Source organism: Aspergillus niger, assembly GCF_000002855.4.
Source record: "Aspergillus niger supercontig An01".
Lineage (NCBI taxonomy): Eukaryota > Fungi > Ascomycota > Eurotiomycetes > Eurotiales > Aspergillaceae > Aspergillus > Aspergillus niger.
In genome coordinates this window covers 2,828,028-2,846,923 of record NT_166518.1, presented here as the reverse complement: position 1 = coordinate 2,846,923, position 18,896 = coordinate 2,828,028, and the positions used below count along the sequence as shown (strand labels likewise).

At 48.9% G+C, this 18,896-nt stretch overlaps 7 protein-coding genes across 7 annotated transcripts; 5 read left to right on the top strand and 2 right to left on the bottom strand.

The window, feature by feature from the left end:
* Nucleotides 1–1,206: 1,206 nt before the first annotated feature.
* On the bottom strand, nucleotides 1,207–1,961 carry An01g12070 (hypothetical protein; the record flags this gene model as incomplete). The annotated part of the gene is made up of 3 exons (XM_059744506.1): nucleotides 1,207–1,306; nucleotides 1,704–1,830; nucleotides 1,934–1,961. 3 exons carry the CDS (start codon nucleotides 1,959–1,961, stop codon nucleotides 1,207–1,209), a joined length of 255 nt encoding a protein of 84 aa, XP_059603353.1.
* An 823-nt stretch (nucleotides 1,962–2,784) lies between these two features.
* On the bottom strand, nucleotides 2,785–5,634 carry An01g12060 (uncharacterized protein; the record flags this gene model as incomplete). Its single annotated transcript, XM_059744500.1, has 5 exons — nucleotides 2,785–3,559; nucleotides 4,024–4,319; nucleotides 4,452–5,147; nucleotides 5,226–5,493; nucleotides 5,579–5,634. 5 exons carry the CDS (start codon nucleotides 5,632–5,634, stop codon nucleotides 2,785–2,787), a joined length of 2,091 nt encoding a protein of 696 aa, XP_059603352.1.
* A 688-nt stretch (nucleotides 5,635–6,322) lies between these two features.
* On the top strand, nucleotides 6,323–7,729 carry An01g12050 (uncharacterized protein; the record flags this gene model as incomplete). The annotated part of the gene is made up of 1 exon (XM_001389576.1): nucleotides 6,323–7,729. One exon carries the CDS (start codon nucleotides 6,323–6,325, stop codon nucleotides 7,727–7,729), a length of 1,407 nt encoding a protein of 468 aa, XP_001389613.1.
* Nucleotides 7,730–8,122: 393 nt separating this feature from the next.
* On the top strand, nucleotides 8,123–9,455 carry An01g12040 (uncharacterized protein; the record flags this gene model as incomplete). Its single annotated transcript, XM_059744487.1, has 2 exons — nucleotides 8,123–8,932; nucleotides 9,024–9,455. The coding sequence occupies 2 exons, from the start codon at nucleotides 8,123–8,125 to the stop codon at nucleotides 9,453–9,455; spliced, it is 1,242 nt and encodes a 413-aa protein (XP_059603351.1).
* Nucleotides 9,456–10,830: 1,375 nt separating this feature from the next.
* On the top strand, nucleotides 10,831–11,390 carry An01g12030 (uncharacterized protein; the record flags this gene model as incomplete). The annotated part of the gene is made up of 2 exons (XM_059744480.1): nucleotides 10,831–11,124; nucleotides 11,319–11,390. 2 exons carry the CDS (start codon nucleotides 10,831–10,833, stop codon nucleotides 11,388–11,390), a joined length of 366 nt encoding a protein of 121 aa, XP_059603350.1.
* Nucleotides 11,391–12,753: 1,363 nt separating this feature from the next.
* On the top strand, nucleotides 12,754–15,011 carry An01g12020 (uncharacterized protein; the record flags this gene model as incomplete). Its single annotated transcript, XM_001389573.1, has 3 exons — nucleotides 12,754–13,487; nucleotides 13,540–14,449; nucleotides 14,517–15,011. 3 exons carry the CDS (start codon nucleotides 12,754–12,756, stop codon nucleotides 15,009–15,011), a joined length of 2,139 nt encoding a protein of 712 aa, XP_001389610.1.
* A 717-nt stretch (nucleotides 15,012–15,728) lies between these two features.
* Nucleotides 15,729–18,105, top strand: An01g12010 (uncharacterized protein; the record flags this gene model as incomplete). Its single annotated transcript, XM_059744473.1, has 3 exons — nucleotides 15,729–16,393; nucleotides 16,445–17,152; nucleotides 17,208–18,105. The coding sequence occupies 3 exons, from the start codon at nucleotides 15,729–15,731 to the stop codon at nucleotides 18,103–18,105; spliced, it is 2,271 nt and encodes a 756-aa protein (XP_059603349.1).
* Between the last annotated feature and the right edge of the window lie 791 nt (nucleotides 18,106–18,896).

Here is an 18,896-nt window from a genome sequence, read left to right as displayed (position 1 = left end):
TATGATGTGGTAGCTTCAGTATATGGAAGAAGGATAGATAACAGAAGTCCTAGGTTCAAACTCCAGGATATATCAGGGAGGTTTTATACGTAGGTCGGTACTGGTAGTACTAACCTGAGAAGGCTTGTACAGTGAACCCAAAGTCATAACTAATTCTAAGTACCAAACCTAATAGTGGACCACTGACAGGGACTTCATGATAATGTCATACCCATTTCTTAGAGTTTCACTGGCGGACCCATGACCGTAAGACTTGATTTGCGCCTTACTTTGTGGCCTCTGTCTGACATGCAATTAGATGGTGTATAACGTTTCCTATTACATTAAACTTTATTTGCAAACGGCCCACTGCATAAAGCCTAGAATAACCCAGAACGCAACCTAAGACCGCCCTTGAGCATACAGACGCAATCACAAGGTACTTTGCTGAGGCTAGCATATGAAATCTAGTGTTAGTCGATGATTCATTGTTCATTTCATTTTGGATCGAGACTTTGGTTTCTATGCTGTTTGCAAATAAGCTTCAGTAAGTGACATCTATCACATGTGAGTCCCAAGAGCTGTACGGAAAAAAACCCTAAGAAGGCCCATGATACAGCCTCAGAAGGCTGTCTTACCATGAAACGAAACTATAGGGAATGCATGCTAACAATTGAGACGGATTTGTCTTGATTCGGCCGAAAGTCCACGGAAACTCTGCCGCTGCATTGCAGTCTTCTATAAGTATAGGTTTTCTAGTACATTGAATTTTTCGGGCCTTGTAGGGTTAAATTTCTAACCTCTTTTTTACTGAACAATCCACTTATTTCTAGGTTCCCTGAATAACTCAGATTCTTATGATACTATTATTTTCAACTACAGTACTATTACTATAGTATTCATTGTAATCTTGTAGCTACCATATCTTGAAGCAAGATACAGTTCTGGTCATTCCATATCGCGTCATACGCGGGGTAAAGTGTCCATGGTAAAGCTTTTGCTGGAACGCGGATCTGAGATCGACACCCCATGGGGTATCTTGGATTGCGGCTAATCGCAGCCGTTGGCTTCTAGAGAGAAAGAAAATCTTCATCTCCTTTTGGCCTGTGGAACTAATTCTTCATCGTGAAGCTACCGGCTTGGAATCTAAGAGTTCTTTGGAAGGAAAGGCATGTGAGGATCTTCTTTGTTACTAAAAATACTCTTCCGCGTGGTAGTAATAGACCCCTAGGTCTGGTCAACGGTTCTCACTGAATGAATAGATGAACCCGTAGTGAGCTTGGGCCCAGACACTGAAGAGATACTCAGCCGTATCCTTCTACTACACCTATATATGAAATTTAGTGCATTAGGGTTATCTAGAAGAAAGAGAAAAGTGGTTAGTGGCAAAAAGTTTACTTGAGAAGTTTGTGGGTTAGCTAAAATTGACTCTGGCATGGCAGATAGGCAAAAGGGAGAATAGAAAGTTTGTATGAAGAGAAACACCTCTCACATAATACCTAGATCATGCTGCTCGTGAAGTGCCGTTTGCGTACTTCCCACTATGTCACGGGATCGTGTCCCGTCCTTTCAGTCATGACTTCCGCGCATGAAACCCTTTTTTTTTGGGGGGGGGGGGGGGGTTTAATGGCCAACAAAAGCACATTTCAGCTCCATAGGCAATCCAGAAAGAGCTGTGGCTGGCGCTCCAGCCGTGCTGTTTGCTCTTGATTTGTTTGACCAACCTCTCACTTTCACCGGGGTACGAAGTGGCGGCGTCGCGGACCTCGCTATCACCGTCATCACCGGAGCCCAGGTCCGCGCCGCCGCGGAATATCACAGCAATCGCGGGATCAGGCGGAAAGTCCAACCCTGTGCCTTCCTCTCATCTGCAAGGATTCAGGTCCAGGTTAACGCGTCCTGAATTCGTCTTTAGGTAGGGATCGCTCGCATCGCAGAATATCTCCGCACTCACTTGTGGCGGCACTCCAGGTTTTCGCCATCAAGACGGATATTACGAATTACCTTAGTGTCCCGTTTGGAGAAAGCCTTTAGGAAAGGGTGGGTTCCGAATTGCTAATAAGTTGTCGGCTTAAATGTCCACATTGCCTTGGGCAGTTGTTCATCCCAGACTCTGATTGTTCCTGTAGTAGGATCCAGAGCCTGAGCACTCACCATTCTTATCACAGGCAAGAGCCAAATGACCCTTGGACTTGCTGACTTTGAAACAGCCAGAATTTACAAAACACGGCTGCCTTTCTGGCCTGTGACGGCGAACATTAGTGGTGGGTGTAATTCATAGGCCCTATTTTTGCTTTTCTATATATGCAAGAAACGCAGCACTTGAATGTTAACTCGAGGCGCGGGCCTGTTGTCGGAAGGCTGAGGTTATTCATGGCGGGTGGGGGAAGATTTTACCCCGCAGAAGCTATGTATGCTCTCCTAGAAACGTCCCCTGAAGTTGTTTTGTGTTGGCACTTCTATCGTTCACTAGATCTGCTGTGGACCCTCCGCCTCGCTCAGCGCTGCCCCGAACGCTCCCTCACAAGGGCCCTCTCTCCCGGGACTACCCACCATAGTGGCCACTACCCTGGAAGCTACTGCAGGGCCGCGGTCCCCATGCGAGCCGTATATAATGTTTAAATTTATGTAGTTCATTCAAGATGGATAAGGCAGACTATATGCGGCATTCGCTCAGCAACTGGACAGTATATTAAGAAACAGAAACTACTTTACTACTGCTAGACTGGATTTAGCCTTCAGTCAAACGCATGGTCTTAATTCTATTATCGGCCCACTATCTGTATGCATTAATCGTGTTCAAATCTAATCTTCAGGTGCCTTGGCTCGAAGAAAAGTCACTTTGCCAGATGCATGGCCCATTATTAGTAGATCATCATCAGTAGCAGCAGCACATGTAGCGTGGTAGTCATTAGGCAGCAGGATCGCTTCATTTCCAATCCGGGCCCATTCATCTTCAAATACTGCCAGATCACGCGAGGAGGCGTACTCAGATCCCTTGTAGAAGGACCGAACGTCAGCTCGACCGATGTCCGTCATTATGCTTGTCCCATTGGCAGAGAAGCAGAGAATTTGCCGGCTAGCTGCAACACCTCGAGTACCAATGAGGATGCCTGTCTTCACATCCCACAGGCTTGTTCCACTTTCGGGAGAATGCGGTCCCCAAGAAGAAAAGCCTCTGGTCCATCCAGAGGCCAGCAATGTGCCATCCGGAGAGAATGCGATCGCCCTCGGTGTATGCCTTTCCCCTCCCAGGTAATCTCCTATCAACCTCCTCAAGGTCCAAGTAACTGTATCCCAAAGCAACACAGTGCCATTACCAGACACGGATGCTAGATGTGTGTTATCGGGGGACCATGCAGTGTGAGAGATATTGCCATCACTGTCAGATATCAGTAGCATCGTTTTGAGCTTTCCAGATGATAAGCTCCATATCGAAATGCCTCGGTCAGGCAATGTTACAGCCAGAAGCTCTCCATCTGGGGAGAATGACAAAGAAGATATATTACACCCAGACCCATTCAGCACTGGTCCGATCTCCCTAGTCTTTCTGTTCCACAAGTTAATCGAGTAGCTCTCTCTATCATAGCCAAAATCACGCTGAGGAGGCTGCTCTTCCAAGTCGGGTTTAATCTCAGAGTCATTCATCATCAAGTCCGGAGACCCTCTTATCCATACGGCTTGCGCGAAGATATCACCATTAGGACTGAAAGCGAACTCTGAATCTTCCCAGGATGTCTTAGGGAGTATGCACACCAGCTTCCCAGTATCCATGCTCCATACCTGATCACTTGATTTGGTGTGATTGGCAAACAAACGCCCGTCTGGAGAAAACAAAGCCTTGTGAGGGAACCAACTCTCAACTTCCATTGCCGGGCTTTTGGTCCGGACGTTGCAAAGAAATATACAATCGCTCATGACCGCGACACTGTTGTGGTCAGGAGCTAGGTACAGCTGGTAAATATGAGACGACGAAAATTGTCTCATAGAATTTTTGTTCACTGGTTTCCCCGTAAGGTCCCACAAGCGAATACCTTCCTGAACAAACTTAGTCGCCAGGAGAGATCATTATTAGAAAATTCGAAAACCTGTGCAGGGCTTGTGCTATCATCCAGAGCTTGGAGGAGGTCTCCAGATGTGGCATCCCATACTTTAATTAGATTTCTTTGGTCGCTTTGATAGTCCTGCGCAGATGCCAACAGCCTGCCGTCGGGTGACAGCTGGAGCAGCTGACCGCCGCCATAAGTTGTCTTGACCTCCGTGCCAGAAGCCCAATCCCACCACTTGACTTTTCCTTTCTGTTGTTGGTCAAGCCCACTGCTGATCAGGGTTTTGCTATCCTGGGAGAAGGTGAGATCCCTGACGTCGTCAACGAAAAAGGATTTGAGCTTGTGGTGCGTTTTCAGGCACCAGACGGATATAGTTCTGGCCCATAGAACGGCAATTACATCCTCAGTAGGGCAGAATGCCACCTTCCCTGTTGAGATTCTCTTGGGATCACCTGCTTCAATGGAATGATCCAAAGTAGCGTCCGTTGTGTTCCACACCCGAACTGTTCCCTTTGTACATAGAGTTGCCAGAAGCTCACCATTAGGTGAAAGCGCCATAGACAATAGCTTCGACTCGTGAGGCTTGAATGACTTTGTTACATTCCATTGCTTGATGTCAAGAAGTAAATGCGTTCCACCCAATGAATACGAAGCTGCTCTGGCCCTGTCAATGGAAAAGGTTTGCGCAAGAGCCCACTGGCCTTGCATGGGGGATTTTATCTGTTTTATTAAGCGCCCCGAGGACACATCCCACACTCTTACATTTCCTTCCTTAGATAACGATATGACTTCTTTGCCATCTCTGGAGAATGAGACAGAGCACCCAATCCCCATCGGCTTAAGGGTGTTAAGAAGTGTTCCTGTAGTTGTATCCCAGATCTCAACTTTCGAAGTTGCAAGTAGCTTGCCATCGGGTGATAAGGCGAGACCCTTGCATACGTCAGAGATATCACTAAGGGCCTCATAACCTCCCAGTGTCTGTAATAAAGGGCTCCAGGATTTCCGCATCGCTGGTGGCTCAATTATCCACTCAGGGATTGCGTTCTCGTACTGCTTCCGGACAAGGCTTTGTTCAGGAGTGTAAATAAGTGCTGAGATGTAGACCTGCAAGGGTGCCTTCTCGATGGCCGTTCGTGAGTGGCGCATAAAACGTTTATATCATGGACAAAATCACACAGACCGGATCGCCCACCACACTGTACATTCCGGGTCAGTTACGTATGGAGAGGAAGATTTCTTTAAATCTGGAATGAAAAGATACATGGGCAGTGCACCAATCTGAAACACCCTGTTAACTCTGGCGTGAAGGTCACCCTCCTGGCTGCCCTCCTGGTCTTCCTTTCGCATGCGCTCACAATCAATGCTAGCAGGTCCTTGAGCGATTCTTCGACATATTGCGGGGTAGACTTGAATGTTTACTTTATCTCCATGGAGGCACTCTTCGGTACTATGTGAGAGTAGAGATCTACTCAGTACGCTAACATGCAAGCTATTTCCAAACTAATTCTACGCTAACCGTTGCTTGACAGGTCAGTTGTGGGGGAGGGGACCTTTTGTCATCCATCATTGTACCAGGCTTATCTAGATCAAGCTTCAGGATCCTCATAGAGAGTTGCCTGTCTTCCACAGGAAGCTGTTGCCCGGAGCTCTCATGAAGGCTTTTACTTCTTTGCTGATGCACTACTTCACTTGATGTTTGCCACCAAGTCATGCAACATCTCGATATGTCTCACTGTCACGCCGTCCACCTGCATTGGGGCTATGAGGTTGGTAACTTGGTGTTTTTGATGCATGTATATTTAGGTTATATCTCTGACGGGACAGTTTTATTTTTACTAGTTGGTGATTCCGGTTCAAGTAATCAGGCAGCATCATCATCTCTGAGCAGTGGGCCTCGATCTAACTGGAACGAGTGAGATGCATACTAGTGCATTGGTAGTGCTTATTCTTGACGGATGACCTGCTGGATCGAGTAAAAGTCGGAGTCTAATGATAGTGGGCCTTCCCGTCAGTTGGCCAGAGGCTACTTCCGATCTTTGTATCGCAATCCACTGAATCCACTGAGTATACTAGGATGATGAGTGACCCTCCCATCTTATCCTTCATCGAATCAGCACGGACAAGGCTATACCTTGTAGTACGAATAGCGATGTACTCCATCCTCCAAAACTTTTTTGGCCCCCAACTGACGAGCCTTATAGCCAAGTGTTTTACCCTTTGCCTGAATCATCTATTTAAACCCCAGCCATTATTAATCCATCGACCCCGCAACAACCACCACACTTATCACAATCATGCCGTGGACTACAACCGAGCACTCGCCGAACACCCTCACCCGGCCGCTTGGCCCTAACGAGGTGTTCATCAAGTTGGTCAGTGACATTGGCCACCCACTAGGCCGTGAACATTGGGCAGTCAACTACACAGTCACCATCCGTCCTCGTGGGGAATTTGCAGCGGATCTCCTTCCAACGCTGATCCGCCACAGCTGGTTGCATCTGCGCTTCCAACACCCCAGTCTAGCCGCGCATCCAGACTCCTCCGACGCCAACCTCGTCTACACAGTTCCCGAGTCCGCCGATACCCTCAACCAATGGGCCTCCCAAACCTTCTTCATCAAATCCGACGCCCAGTCTGCCGACGATGTGATCCGCACCATCGCACCCGCCCTTGACGCCCAACTATACTACATCCCCAAATCCAGCCAGCTCCTCCTACACACGGCACACTGGCGCACCGATGGAGTAGGCGGCTTCCTCCTCCTCGGCCAGCTCGTCGACCTAATGGCCTCTCATGCCGACACCCTTCTCTCAGGAAGCCTTCCTGACCCATTTGACGCCTGCGCCTGGGGTACCGAGACCACTCGACTATCCCCATCAGTTGAAGAAGCCGGCAACATGCCCCTAACCCCAACCGACGAACAAAAGGCCATCGCGCAGGAAGCAGTGGGCACCTTCGCCCACGTTCAAGGCGCCGTAGGAATCCCCTACACCGGAGACGCCACAACCATCCCCACGGGCACCCGAGCCGCCGAACTAACCTTAACCCCGGCGGCCACCACCGCCGCCCTCTCCGCCGCCAAAGCCCGCGGCCTCGGCATCACCGCCGCCACGCACGCTAGCGTCGCGGCAGTCAACTTCCAGCACGCCATCCCTGAGCACCGCGCCCAGCGTCGTCACTACACCAGCACCATCCGGCACACGTTGCGACCATATATGCCCGAGCCGTACTCTGGTCCCGCGGGGGCTGCCACGCTGTTCACCACGGGCTGGATGTACCGCGTCGACCCCACGAGTAGCTGGGAAGAAAACGCGCGCAAGTATCACGCTGAGTATCGGAGGGGACTTAGTAAAGAGTATCTTCTCGCTCATCGTGAGTATGCGACTATGTTGGTGGGATTGCTGCGGAACCTCCCGGCACCGGAGGAGCCGCCGAGTGATTTTGATATTAGCAGTTTGGGGGTTCTGGAGAAATATTTGCAGAGAGAGTATGGGAGTCCTAAGAGCGGGTTCAGTATCTTGCATGCGGGGCTTGGGGTGGAGATGCTGGCAAGACAGGGTGTGGTTTATGTTTGGACTTTCAGGGATCAATTGACGCTGAGGGTGGTGTTTAATGAGGCGTATCATACGGAGGAGCAGATGTGGGAGTTTCTGAGGGATGTCAAGGCGGATCTGCTACGGGAGTTGGGGGTGAAAGAGTAGATACAGGTTTAGACGACGAGAATAGCAAGATTTATGGTTAGCTCTTCTATGGATATAATACCTATCTTGACATATTTAATCTTTCCATTATGGAGCATAACTTACCTTGATAAATCTTATCCTTGTTCCAAGACAATAATATGCGACCGGCAAAAAAAAGCGAGATTTGGTGTTCTATAACCATCTATGGAGGCAAAATTAGACAGATCTTAAGACTCACAGACCGTGAAGGAAGAACAACACTCTGCCTGAGCAACTTTAAAATACTTAATAGTCGATATATGCACCTAATGCAACCGCAAAGTCAATGATAAACTTTACGGACAGCGCCGACTCCTGCAGGGATAGACCAGCCACCTGTAGGAACTCCAAGTATGTATCAGCAAGCAAAGCATGATTAAACCGGAAAAAGAAGCACGATTCCAAGATTTTGTATATCTTGATTTCCAGACTTCTTTCCCGGGTCAAATCAGCAATACGTGTCATGATGATTCAGGCAGCATTCATCCCAGTATCAGAGTAGCTCTGAAGAAGTATGAAACAGCCTTTAGTCCCCAGAAGTGCAACCTTATGGCTGGGGGCCTGGGCGGGCTAACTCGTAGTATATCCACGTGGATGATATCTTGCGGTGCTCGACGGTTCGTATTTCTCAGTCGATCCGGTAATGATAAGCCCCAGGCGAAGAACTTGGTCGAATATCTACAGGCGCAAGTAGCCTATGTCACAGTGATCCGGGGAGATGTTTGCCGGTACGAGGATGTCGAACGGGCTGTGGAAGTGGGGGACTATCCTACTGGTGGCGTAATCCAGACGGCTATAGCACTCGACGAGACTATATGGAGTGATATGCCGCATAGTGCGTGGCGAACTACTATGAGCTCCAAGGTGCAGGGGACTTGGAATCTTCACAATGCGTTGAGGCAGAATGGTCGAGACTCCCAGCTGGACTTCTTCGTCATGACTTCATCCATCTCCGGAACCGTGGGCACAGCAACTGAAAGCAATTACTGCGCAGCCAACTCGTTCCTAGATGCTTTCGCCCGGTATCGAAACCATCTCGGACTACCGGCTATCTCTCTCGGCTACGGGATGATTTCAGAAGTATACATGCACGAGCACCCAGACATCGAAGCGCTTACGGATCGTGGAGGAGTCCATCCCATCAACGAAGACGAACTGATCCAGATCATGAACATGGCTCTCGTAAACCAAAGACCATGCACATGGGACTCTCGCTACGATCACCCTGGCGGGCAGTCACATTCTCACCGGTGTGGAGTTTACCGGCCTTCAGGAACAGCGGGAACGAGGATTCGAGGGCGACAACCATGTCCTTGCTGATCCTCGTGCTGCAATTTTCACTGCGTCCTTTGCCCGCCGCGCCGCGGGGGAGGGCAAACGCGAAACGCGCAACGCGACGGCACATCTTCCTAAGAATATTGCGCGAGCGCTGCGCGACAACCAAGATGTGGAATCGAACCTCGATGCACTTCGTGCTGTTGTATCAAAGAAGATCTCCAATCTAATTCTTCTGCCAGAGTCCGACCTGCAAGCGAACCAGCCTCTGGGTGACTCTGGCTTGGATCCTATGCTGGCTGCTGAGTTTCGGACCTTTATCTTCCGCATGTTTGAAGTTGACATTCCTTTTGTGGTACTTCTGAAGAGGAGCACAATTGTGAATCTTCTGACTGATATGATTGCCCAAGGTCTACAAGCAGGTACTTGAGGTGCTTTCCCCCTAATAGCGATGAAGGAATCATATCATCGACAATAATGGAAGGGAAGTGCTGGTTTGAAACAGCGTAGGAAACAGAAGAAGAGCTAGGATATTCCTTCCAGATTTGTGAGTGTATCTAGTAGAGGACTGATCTTAATTTCAAGTTCAAAGAAATGCGACCGCCCGCTAGAATTTGCACTTTGCAAAAGGTAGGACCATCTGTGAAGGCCATCTATAAGCTGGAAGTTCAATTGCGGTCCAGACATACTATACATCAAGGCATGGATCTAGACGATGAAATAACGTCACTGTGTGGGGCCAACTGGTCCATGGAATCATATGAATAACCCGTGACAAATGGACAGAAACCCATTCTATGTGCAGCAAAAAGAGTTCAATTTGCATTGCAGTTAAATTAAAATGTACTTGAGCGCGAAAACGTCAGTATCATATCAAAGGTAGGATTTACTGCTTGAACTTTCATGACCAGGATTGGTGAGTGAGCCTACATTGGTGTACGTTCAGATGTCACTCTTCTACAAAGTTCATGGAAACATGGTCTCGGCCAGTGTAACCATGCTATTCCGATTCCGAAAACAAATAGAAAAAGTCCAAAGCAACTCTAGAACCCAGGAATGTTACTTCATAATCAGAGTTCAGCACAGACTACATCAGTCTGTTACAGCGGGTGATATCTTACAATGCTTGGTAGTTTCATCTCTCTGGGTTTATATTAGATTAGCACTGTTTAGGTGCACGCGAGATAACAGACATGGCTCATGGTATACAGGTTCTCAGAGTTCAACTGACATTCGGGAAGCTGTTTTCCGGTACTGGAACGTGGGACGGAAGCGGCGAATTGTCGTATTTGAGAGAAAAAAAAGCTTTTTTCTTTGCAACGCAGCCGCCCGAACATGAAGCTATTCCCAACTATGTAAACTTCCCGTGACAGGGAGGTAGGGTTCGAGGGCTGACTTGTAACTAAGTAACTAATCTTCATCGAACGAACAGCCATCGATAAGTCTTAGACAGCCTATTGGATTGATACTTATCCTATCTTTGATCATCCTGTCATCATTATGTCATGTTTAGTAGCGACGGAAACGGAAATGGAATCCGCGGAGGATAGACGGAGTCTGAAGTCATTGATGCTGATACTATGGCGTTTCCTACTCTATATATACCGGGTATGCGACCTCTAACTAAACCGATACACAAGGCATCAGTCTCATAACTCCTTGCTTTTCGTTGTCAATAATTTTTCGCATCCAGAAGGGTCTTCAGTTGGACTTCTCATTCACAACTACTACGCAGCCAATTCGTTCCCGGACACTTTCTCCTATTGCAACCAACTCAAGCTATCTGCTAGCTTTATCACTACAAGATGACTTCGGAAGTGGCATACATGCACCAACTCCCGGCCTTCGAGCCGCTCATGAAGCACGACATTGCTGATCCTCACGCTGTGTTCACTGAGTCCTTTGCCCGCGATGCCATTCGCGCAGTTATCTCGAAGAAGATCTCCGATCTCACCCTTCTGCCGGAAACTGAATTGGATGCAGCTCGGCCCCTGAACGAGTCTGGTGTGGGTTCCATGCTGACTGCTGAGCTTCGGACCTTTATCCTCCGCACTTTCGAGGTCGACGTCCCCTTCGACGTGCTTTTCAAGAGTGCAACTGTGAATGGCCTGACTGATATGATCGCCCGGGATCTGCAGGCTAGTGCCTAGGCACCTCGGTGTCGCGCCTTATTGTTGGGCTGGCGCGACCGAAGATATTCATGAGAACTTAGTGAACGTATCCATAATAATGTGACTGTGATTTACGACTCAATAGTAATTTTCTTTGAATCATAAACTTAAGAATGTCCTAGAAACAAGACAGAGATAAAACAATTGTCTGGCCAAGTGCCTACCTGGACAGCGGAGCAAGGCCTAAGGCCTGAATAATATGGATCTCGAGGACCCTTTCTGCTGTCACTTTCATCCTCTCACACCTTCGGTGTTTCATCCTCGCTGTCACCTCGCCCCCATTCGAAAAGGGTTCTGCTGACATGCTATTTTCGAATTCCTGTACAGCCATTGGGGTCCGTTCCTTCAGCTCGTATTCTAGAGAGTCCGGCGGACTCCTTCCTTTTCCTTTAGCGCGATGTTGGTTTTCTCCTGGCTAAGCGAGCACCATCATTGCCAATAGGCTCCATACTACGCGATCATGATCATTTCGCGTACCAAAAAACTAACAAAGTCAACGAGAAGAATCTTCGCTGCTAGGAAAAACCGGTTGAGACATTTCCAATCACGATGCTCTTTCTGGCTTAAAAACCAAAACAATGCTGATCCTTTCCTTTTCTTTCATTCAGGAACCGAAGAATGCTATCGGCCCGCTAAGTGGGGATCTTGCGAACGTGGATGACGCTCACCAACCAGCCCTAAGCCCGACGGGTGATGCCGCCACGTACTGAGGCGCAAAACTTAATCGCACAAAAATAGACAAAATTGGCCGGATGTTTCAGGAACAGATCCATCCAACTACCGACACTTGAGGGCCGGGGCCACCATGCCATTGTCTTTCCGTGGATTGCGACGCCTTCCGCTCGAAATAGCAGCCACAGTGCTCGCCAGTTACGTAACAACTTAGCTTGACCTGGTTGGTTTTGGTTTACGACCTTGCTATTCCTTGTTTATCCTGGACAGCTCTGTTGAAGCTCACTTTATGCTTTGTGGCTTCACTTGTCACCCACGGTGTCTATGACGCTGCGCAAAATATCTCCGGCAAGCGGACTGTCCAATGTCTTGCCTTGTAGGAAACCAAAAACTAGAGCCGCGTTATGCCTTGCTGTGTTAGCGCGTACACACACCGCACAGGCTAGCCCCCGAGTTGGCCGGCGGAGTAGGGCGGATCCTATACAATTTATGGAGTCGATCTTTAGCTCGACTGCTCCGCAGGCTTACATAGGATATGTTTCTAGGCTGGTGGCGATTGCTGTCCGGTTCTGCGGAGGACCTGGACACACTTTCGGTCCAACCATAGCACTATTCCAGACCCAGATCATCACAGCCCATTGGTAAATTTGACTTGCTGATCCGCACACTCGACTAAATCTTCTGGAAAGATGAGCACTACTCCGGAGGATGATTACTTGGTCCGGCTTGGAGCCCGACTGGCAGAAATCCCAGTTGGGCTCAAGTAAACATCTAAGTGGACACCGGCATTTATTCCTGGACGCTGTACCACCGGGCTCCAGCCTTTAAAGGACGGTTCCAGCCAAAAATCTCAATGGCCAGCTAAGTCGAAAAATCCCAGGGGAGATGTCACGCAAGCATGCTCGCAATTCCATGGTGGAAGATGTGGTCATTCCTGCCCATCTCCTGGCCGCCACCACCCAAGTAAACGGTCCCTTTACAGCTCGGAGTGACGAGGCATCTGAGTCTGGGCCTGGCCCTATTCATCAGGCCATCCGCACTGAGGCATTGGAACGACAGTTTGGTCAGCTCCGCCGCTCAGCCAGTGTGAACAGCTCACATCCACAAAAGCCTAAGGATACTCGCTTCCGGCGCCAGAGTGCACCCTTGAGTGTAGCTGAGATATCTACGATTGCGGAGATCGAACCAGCACAACTTTCGCCCAATGGGTCTTCTCATGTCCAGTGGCAGCATGGCCAGGACGACTTCGGAGCACACAGCAGACAGCTGAGCGAGTCAATTCCGGCGACGAGGGGTGACGCGTGGCCTCTTCCACCCCGACCTCACAGTTACCGTATCTCCCGCATTGAACCGACAGAGGAGCCTCCCCAACGGACAAACCGACACAGTATATACGATGTATACGAGAAGGCCAAAGAAAGGCGCATCGCCCTGCAGAGAAAGTACTGGGTGCAGGTCCTCTTCGAATACACAGTATATATTTTCCTTGCAGCCTTCATCTACTTCGTCCTGATTGGGATGCCCCTCTGGCGAGGTGCCGTGTGGTGGCTCTACTACGTAGTGCGTACCAAGTTTGTCATTCCAGGTGGCTGGGGAATCACAATTGGCATTGCTATTCTGTAGGTATCGCTCATCGTCTTTACGACAAGAGACTAATGACTTACTCCAAAGCTACGCGTTTACTCCCTTGCTACTGCTCTTCGAGAAGAACCCTCCCCCTGTGGACAGCAATTCAAAAGAGGGCGACCTCGAGGGCAATCGAAACACAGCGAAAAGTACAGCCCTTCTCATTCCCTGCTATAAATCTGCCAACATTATTGGCCCGACACTCGACGCGGCGCTACACATCTTTCCGCCTGAAAACATTTTCGTCATTGCGAACGGCAACTCCCCAGAGCCATTAGACAATACTGAAGAAGTGTGCCGCCCATACGGCGTAAACCACCTTTGGTGTCCAGTTGGAAGCAAGATTATCGCCCAGTTTGTTGGTTGCTACGCGGCTAAAGAGTTTCCCCATGTTCTCCTGATCGACGACGACTGCGCACTGCCTCCGAACTTTCCTGTCGTTAGTGACCGACTCAAAGGCCGTGTACAATGTATCGGATATACCATTAAGAGTGTTGGGCCCGAGTCCTCACGCGGCACCTTATGCCAGCAGGCACAGGACCTCGAGTACAAGATATCAGGCCTTCAGCGTGCATTCGCCGGTCTTTTAGGCAGCGCAACATTCCCGCACGGAGCCATCTCTCTATGGAAGACCGACTTCCTCAAGCAGACCTTCCATGACCATCCAGGATTCTCTGTGTCTGAAGATTGGTTTTTCGGAGATAGCTGTCGTCGGCTAGGCGGGCGTATCAAGATGTGCTCTGCTGTTTTTGTTGAGACAGAGACCCCGTCCGCCGTTTTCTTCAGTTCAGGCGGCTCACGAGGAGGATTCGGCGAGATGACCATCTTCAAACAGAGATTTATGCGCTGGAACTTCTTCTTCGTCAACGGCATGTGGTACAATATGAAATATATCTTATGCAGCTGGAATCTCGGTTTCTGGGAGCTGGGCGCGAAGCTGTTTGTTTTTCAAGAGGTAGGTTCTACATCCGCCGAGCTGTGCAATGGCACAAACAACAAGACCTTATGCTTACTAAAACCAGGTCTACGAAACCCTACTATACCTCCTCGCTCCGTTCGTCCTACCGATCTCGCTCGTGGTCCAACCAGCATTCTGCGGCATCATGTTGGGCGTCACCAACGGCTTGTACTTTCTAAACGTCGTCATCTTCAACCTGGTACATCTACGCCTGAAGAAGGAAGCTGTCTCCTGGAAATGCTTGCTCCTCTACTACATGCCGTATAAAATCGTCCTTTTCATCATCAACGTCGTCAGCTGCTATTGGTCTCTGTTCAAGTACGCCCGGTACTTCGCCACGAGACACCCCAAAGTCATCGAGGATGACAAAGCTGTGGAGGTAGTACTGCGTCTAGAAGATACCACTAATAATGATCCCAAGCCAACGAACAAGGCACCGGGTCTTGGTCGGAGTTTCTCCGTGACTAAGGTCAGGGCTAGGAAGACTAGCAACGCGGGCTCAAAACCGGCCGGGCCTGGAGGTGTTTCTGTTGCTGGTGCCGAGGGCTCTTGGATTTGATCGAAGTTGATTGCTGCTTTCTCCTGTATATATTTAGAATAACCTCATCACAGTGAACAAGACTTACAGAGCTACGAAAGATTTGCGGTTGAAGACCATGTCCGTGATATAATCGCACAATCATGCACGATTACTCGAAGCTTGGAAGAGATTTCAACTCGGCAATAGAGTCAGATTCGATAACCACGGGAATGCTCTGGATGAAGGAGGAGCTGGTACACCAGAAGAACCCCATTCTAGTTCCCATTGATCCCGGCCCGACCAAATCTGTATCCATCAAGTTGACGACATACAATCCGCCGCATAAGTCCTCCGTCGAGAACTTGTGAGTTGGACTTTGGGACTTATTCCCTGCATGGAGCAGTGAGATCCGGCACATGCTGGGAACGCGCTACTAACGTTAGCGTATGCACGTCGATTCGTAACCCGTTCAATACCCCAGGTTCAGAATCCAATTACATGCAGGATGTAAAGGGGATGAGCTCAGTCCTCTAGCTTCATAGGCGAACAGGAGCAGGGGTGTCTACCAATACAATCTGTTTACGTGGTTCCTGCCACAGCAAGTGTCACTATCCTCCCCGCTTTTACTTCGCAACCATCGCTTCTGCTCATGCCCGACGGGCTTTCATCTTCATATTCACGAAAGAAAAGATCTTTTTCATCAGAAGAGTGTCTTTTACGTAGAAACATCAGCCTTTTACTCGTTTATCTTGCAATATGGACACTCAAGATGTTTCTCAAGCACCGGAATACCTGCAATACCTACAGAAACAGAAGCGAGTTCTCCAAAATGCGCAACTCCACAAGGGCAAGACTCTCAAGCCCACCAAGTCTCGCGACGAAATCATAATGGAGTTCATGTTTCGTCAGATGATGTCTAGTAATAAACTTGCCAACAAGCATCAGATTCGCTCGTCGTTTGTGCCTCCAGCCTACCCGCCCTCTGTTGCTGCTTTGAGTACCCTGAAACGAGTATTCATCAGAGATCTTACTCTTGAAACTCATCATCGTGGATTCTACATTCTGCTTAAAGCAGTCACGCCGACAGATAGAATGACTGCGGTGATGGCCGTAGTAGAAGATGAAAGAGGGGATGTTCTCATGTTACAATTATACAATCAGGAGGAAGAGCTCTCGACCGATGGCCGTCTCGTCGAAGGGACAGTGATACTTGTGAAGGAACCTTACTTGAAGATCATGGCTGATGAAAATTACGGAATCCGAGTCGACCATCTCTCTGACCTTAGATTTCTCCCAAGCCATGACCCTTTAGTACCCGTGTCATGGGGAGGTCGACGCGGAATGGATCAAACGGCCAGCTATTGCAAAACAAAAGCCAACGACCATTTCAACAAGGGTCAGTACTATCTTGCTATTGATTGGTAAGTATCCACGGAAGAAGAATGCAGAGAGGAAAGCTGATCAAAATGTAGGTACTCCAAGGCTCTGGATACCTCCCCAACAACCGATGAAGCCCTCATAATCAGGCTCAACCGCGCTCTTACTTATCTCAAGACTCATCAATTTGACGCGGCGCTTTATGACCTCAAAACTGTCTTGTCAGACCAGGAATCTTCCGAAAAAGCCCTCTTTCGCAAATCTCAGGCTCTTTACCATCTCGCCAGATTTGAAGAATCCTGCAAAGTCCACCAAGTGCTCTTTGCCACGTTTCCGAATAACACCGCCGCTAAACTCGAGTTTAATCGCGCCACTGCACGGCTTGCAGAAGAGCGGACTGGGAAATACCCTTTCAAGAACCTGCAACGAGAGGCGAAGAAACGTTGCCCGCCGCTCCTTGATCGCGGATCATATATCGGACCCGTGTCTGTCAGGCCAACGGAGTCTCGCGGTCGAGGCTTATTCACGACAGAGGCTGTTCGAGCCGGTGATCTATTATTTTGCGAGAAAGCCTTTGCGCATGCATTTCATGACGAAGTCGCCGGTGCTTCGGGCAGCGTCTCGATCTTGATGAACCCGGAAACAAACACCATCACAGTGGGTACTCAGGCGGACCTTATCGCTTTAATCGCACAGAAACTATACAAAAACCCGTCGCTTAGGTCGAAGTTCACTGACCTTTATCACGGTTCGTACCATCCTGTTGAGGTTGCGGAAGTTGACGGTACACCTGTCGTAGACACGTGAGTTCTAAACACTGGATTCATTTTACCTTAACGGAAGAGCTAACACCTTTAGCTTTCTCATTGAGCGTATAATGTCACTCAACTGCTTCGGTTGCCCCCTCTCCTCCCGCGAATCCCACCTATGCACCATGAAAGACGCCGGATCACAGTCAGAACCCGCTGAGAACAAGAAGTTCCACTCCTGCGGTGTCTGGCCTCTAGCATCCTACATCAACCATTCCTGCTACAGCAATGTTCGCCGCTCATTCATTGGTGATATGATGATCGTCCGTGCTACTCAGGACCTCCCTGCGAATACCGAGCTGTTTTTCTGGTACCAACAACCCTCGGACAGCACTTCCAAGGCAAAACAACTCAACCTGAAACACTGGGGCTTCAAGTGCAACTGCGTGATCTGTCAAGATTCCACTGAGACAGAGGAGAGTGATCTGATGAAGCGAAGGAGGCTCACAGCGGACTTGGTGAATGCTTTTCGGGCCCTGAGCAAGCCCCGCAAGCCGAAGTCAGCTATGGCTCGAATTGAGGAACTTATTTCTAAACTTGAGGAGACGTATCGCAAGCCAGCCGTTCAAGTCCCACGTCTCGGTATCTGGAAGGCGTATTTGGGCATAGCGGAGGCCCACGCCGCACAGGGCGTCTTAGCGAAGACTGTTGAGTTTGCACTGAAGACTTTAGAGTCACTTGGGTATGTGCTTGAAGGCGGAGGAGTCCCGTATACTTCTGGTGCACCGCTACACGTTATGAAATGGGGTCTGATGATGGATGGACTTGTTAGATGTTGGATGATTCTTTGCAGAGCGTATTGCGATTTAGCTCCTGAACTAGCAAGTCAAGCAGAGGACTATGCTAGGATCACCTATAGGATATGCGTTGGTGAGGATGAGACTTTTGCGGATACGTACAGTCGATTCTCAAAGGGGACAGATGGGCTTCTTGATGGGGTGAAATAGAAGTAGGAAAGTATATAGAACCGACTATCAGCATGGGAAATGTAGTGATGTGTTTACTTCTGCTCCGACTTGTAAGGCGCCAACAGAGGGACCCCTCTGAGCATTCATCAAAGCTCATCAAAATGTGGCGGGTGCCTCCTTTATACATTCCCAGGCTATTTCTGTGAAGTGTACACAAGCCCACCCTACTTAGCATATTCCCTATGATAGGATTTGGTCCCTATCACCTTAGATCTGCACGAAAGTGAACGGGTATAAGGTGCAGCTATTTATTGCCAGAATGCTATTCACCCTGCACTAGCCATAAAGATATTTACATGTCAGAAAATATCGCCTCCACGCTTGCAGTGAACATCGTGGGAATCCCAAGCTGTTGGACTATGCCCAGGGAATATGCCGGCGCTCGAACGGAACAACCCACAAAAGTTTAGTTGAATTCAATATACACTTCCGCCTATTTCAAGGGGCCTCGTACCTCGTACTCATGTCCTGATCTTATCCTGGTAGAATCATGGTTTTCTGAACAGCAAGCAAAGTCTTACAGGCTTGTTTTTTAAGATGAATTTATCATGAATCACTTTCACAATCATCTATATATCTGGAGGAAATCGATTTACATGGCGCACCTTAGCCCCTTCATACCCTCTTCCCTGGGGAAAGCCACACACCTTCACCCCAGAGCTATAGCGATATACCCCCATGTCGCTTTCACTCTTCCTAGATGAAGCAACGAAGTACCATTTGCAATTCATAACAAAAACACATTCAATAAGCAGGACCAGCAATTGAAT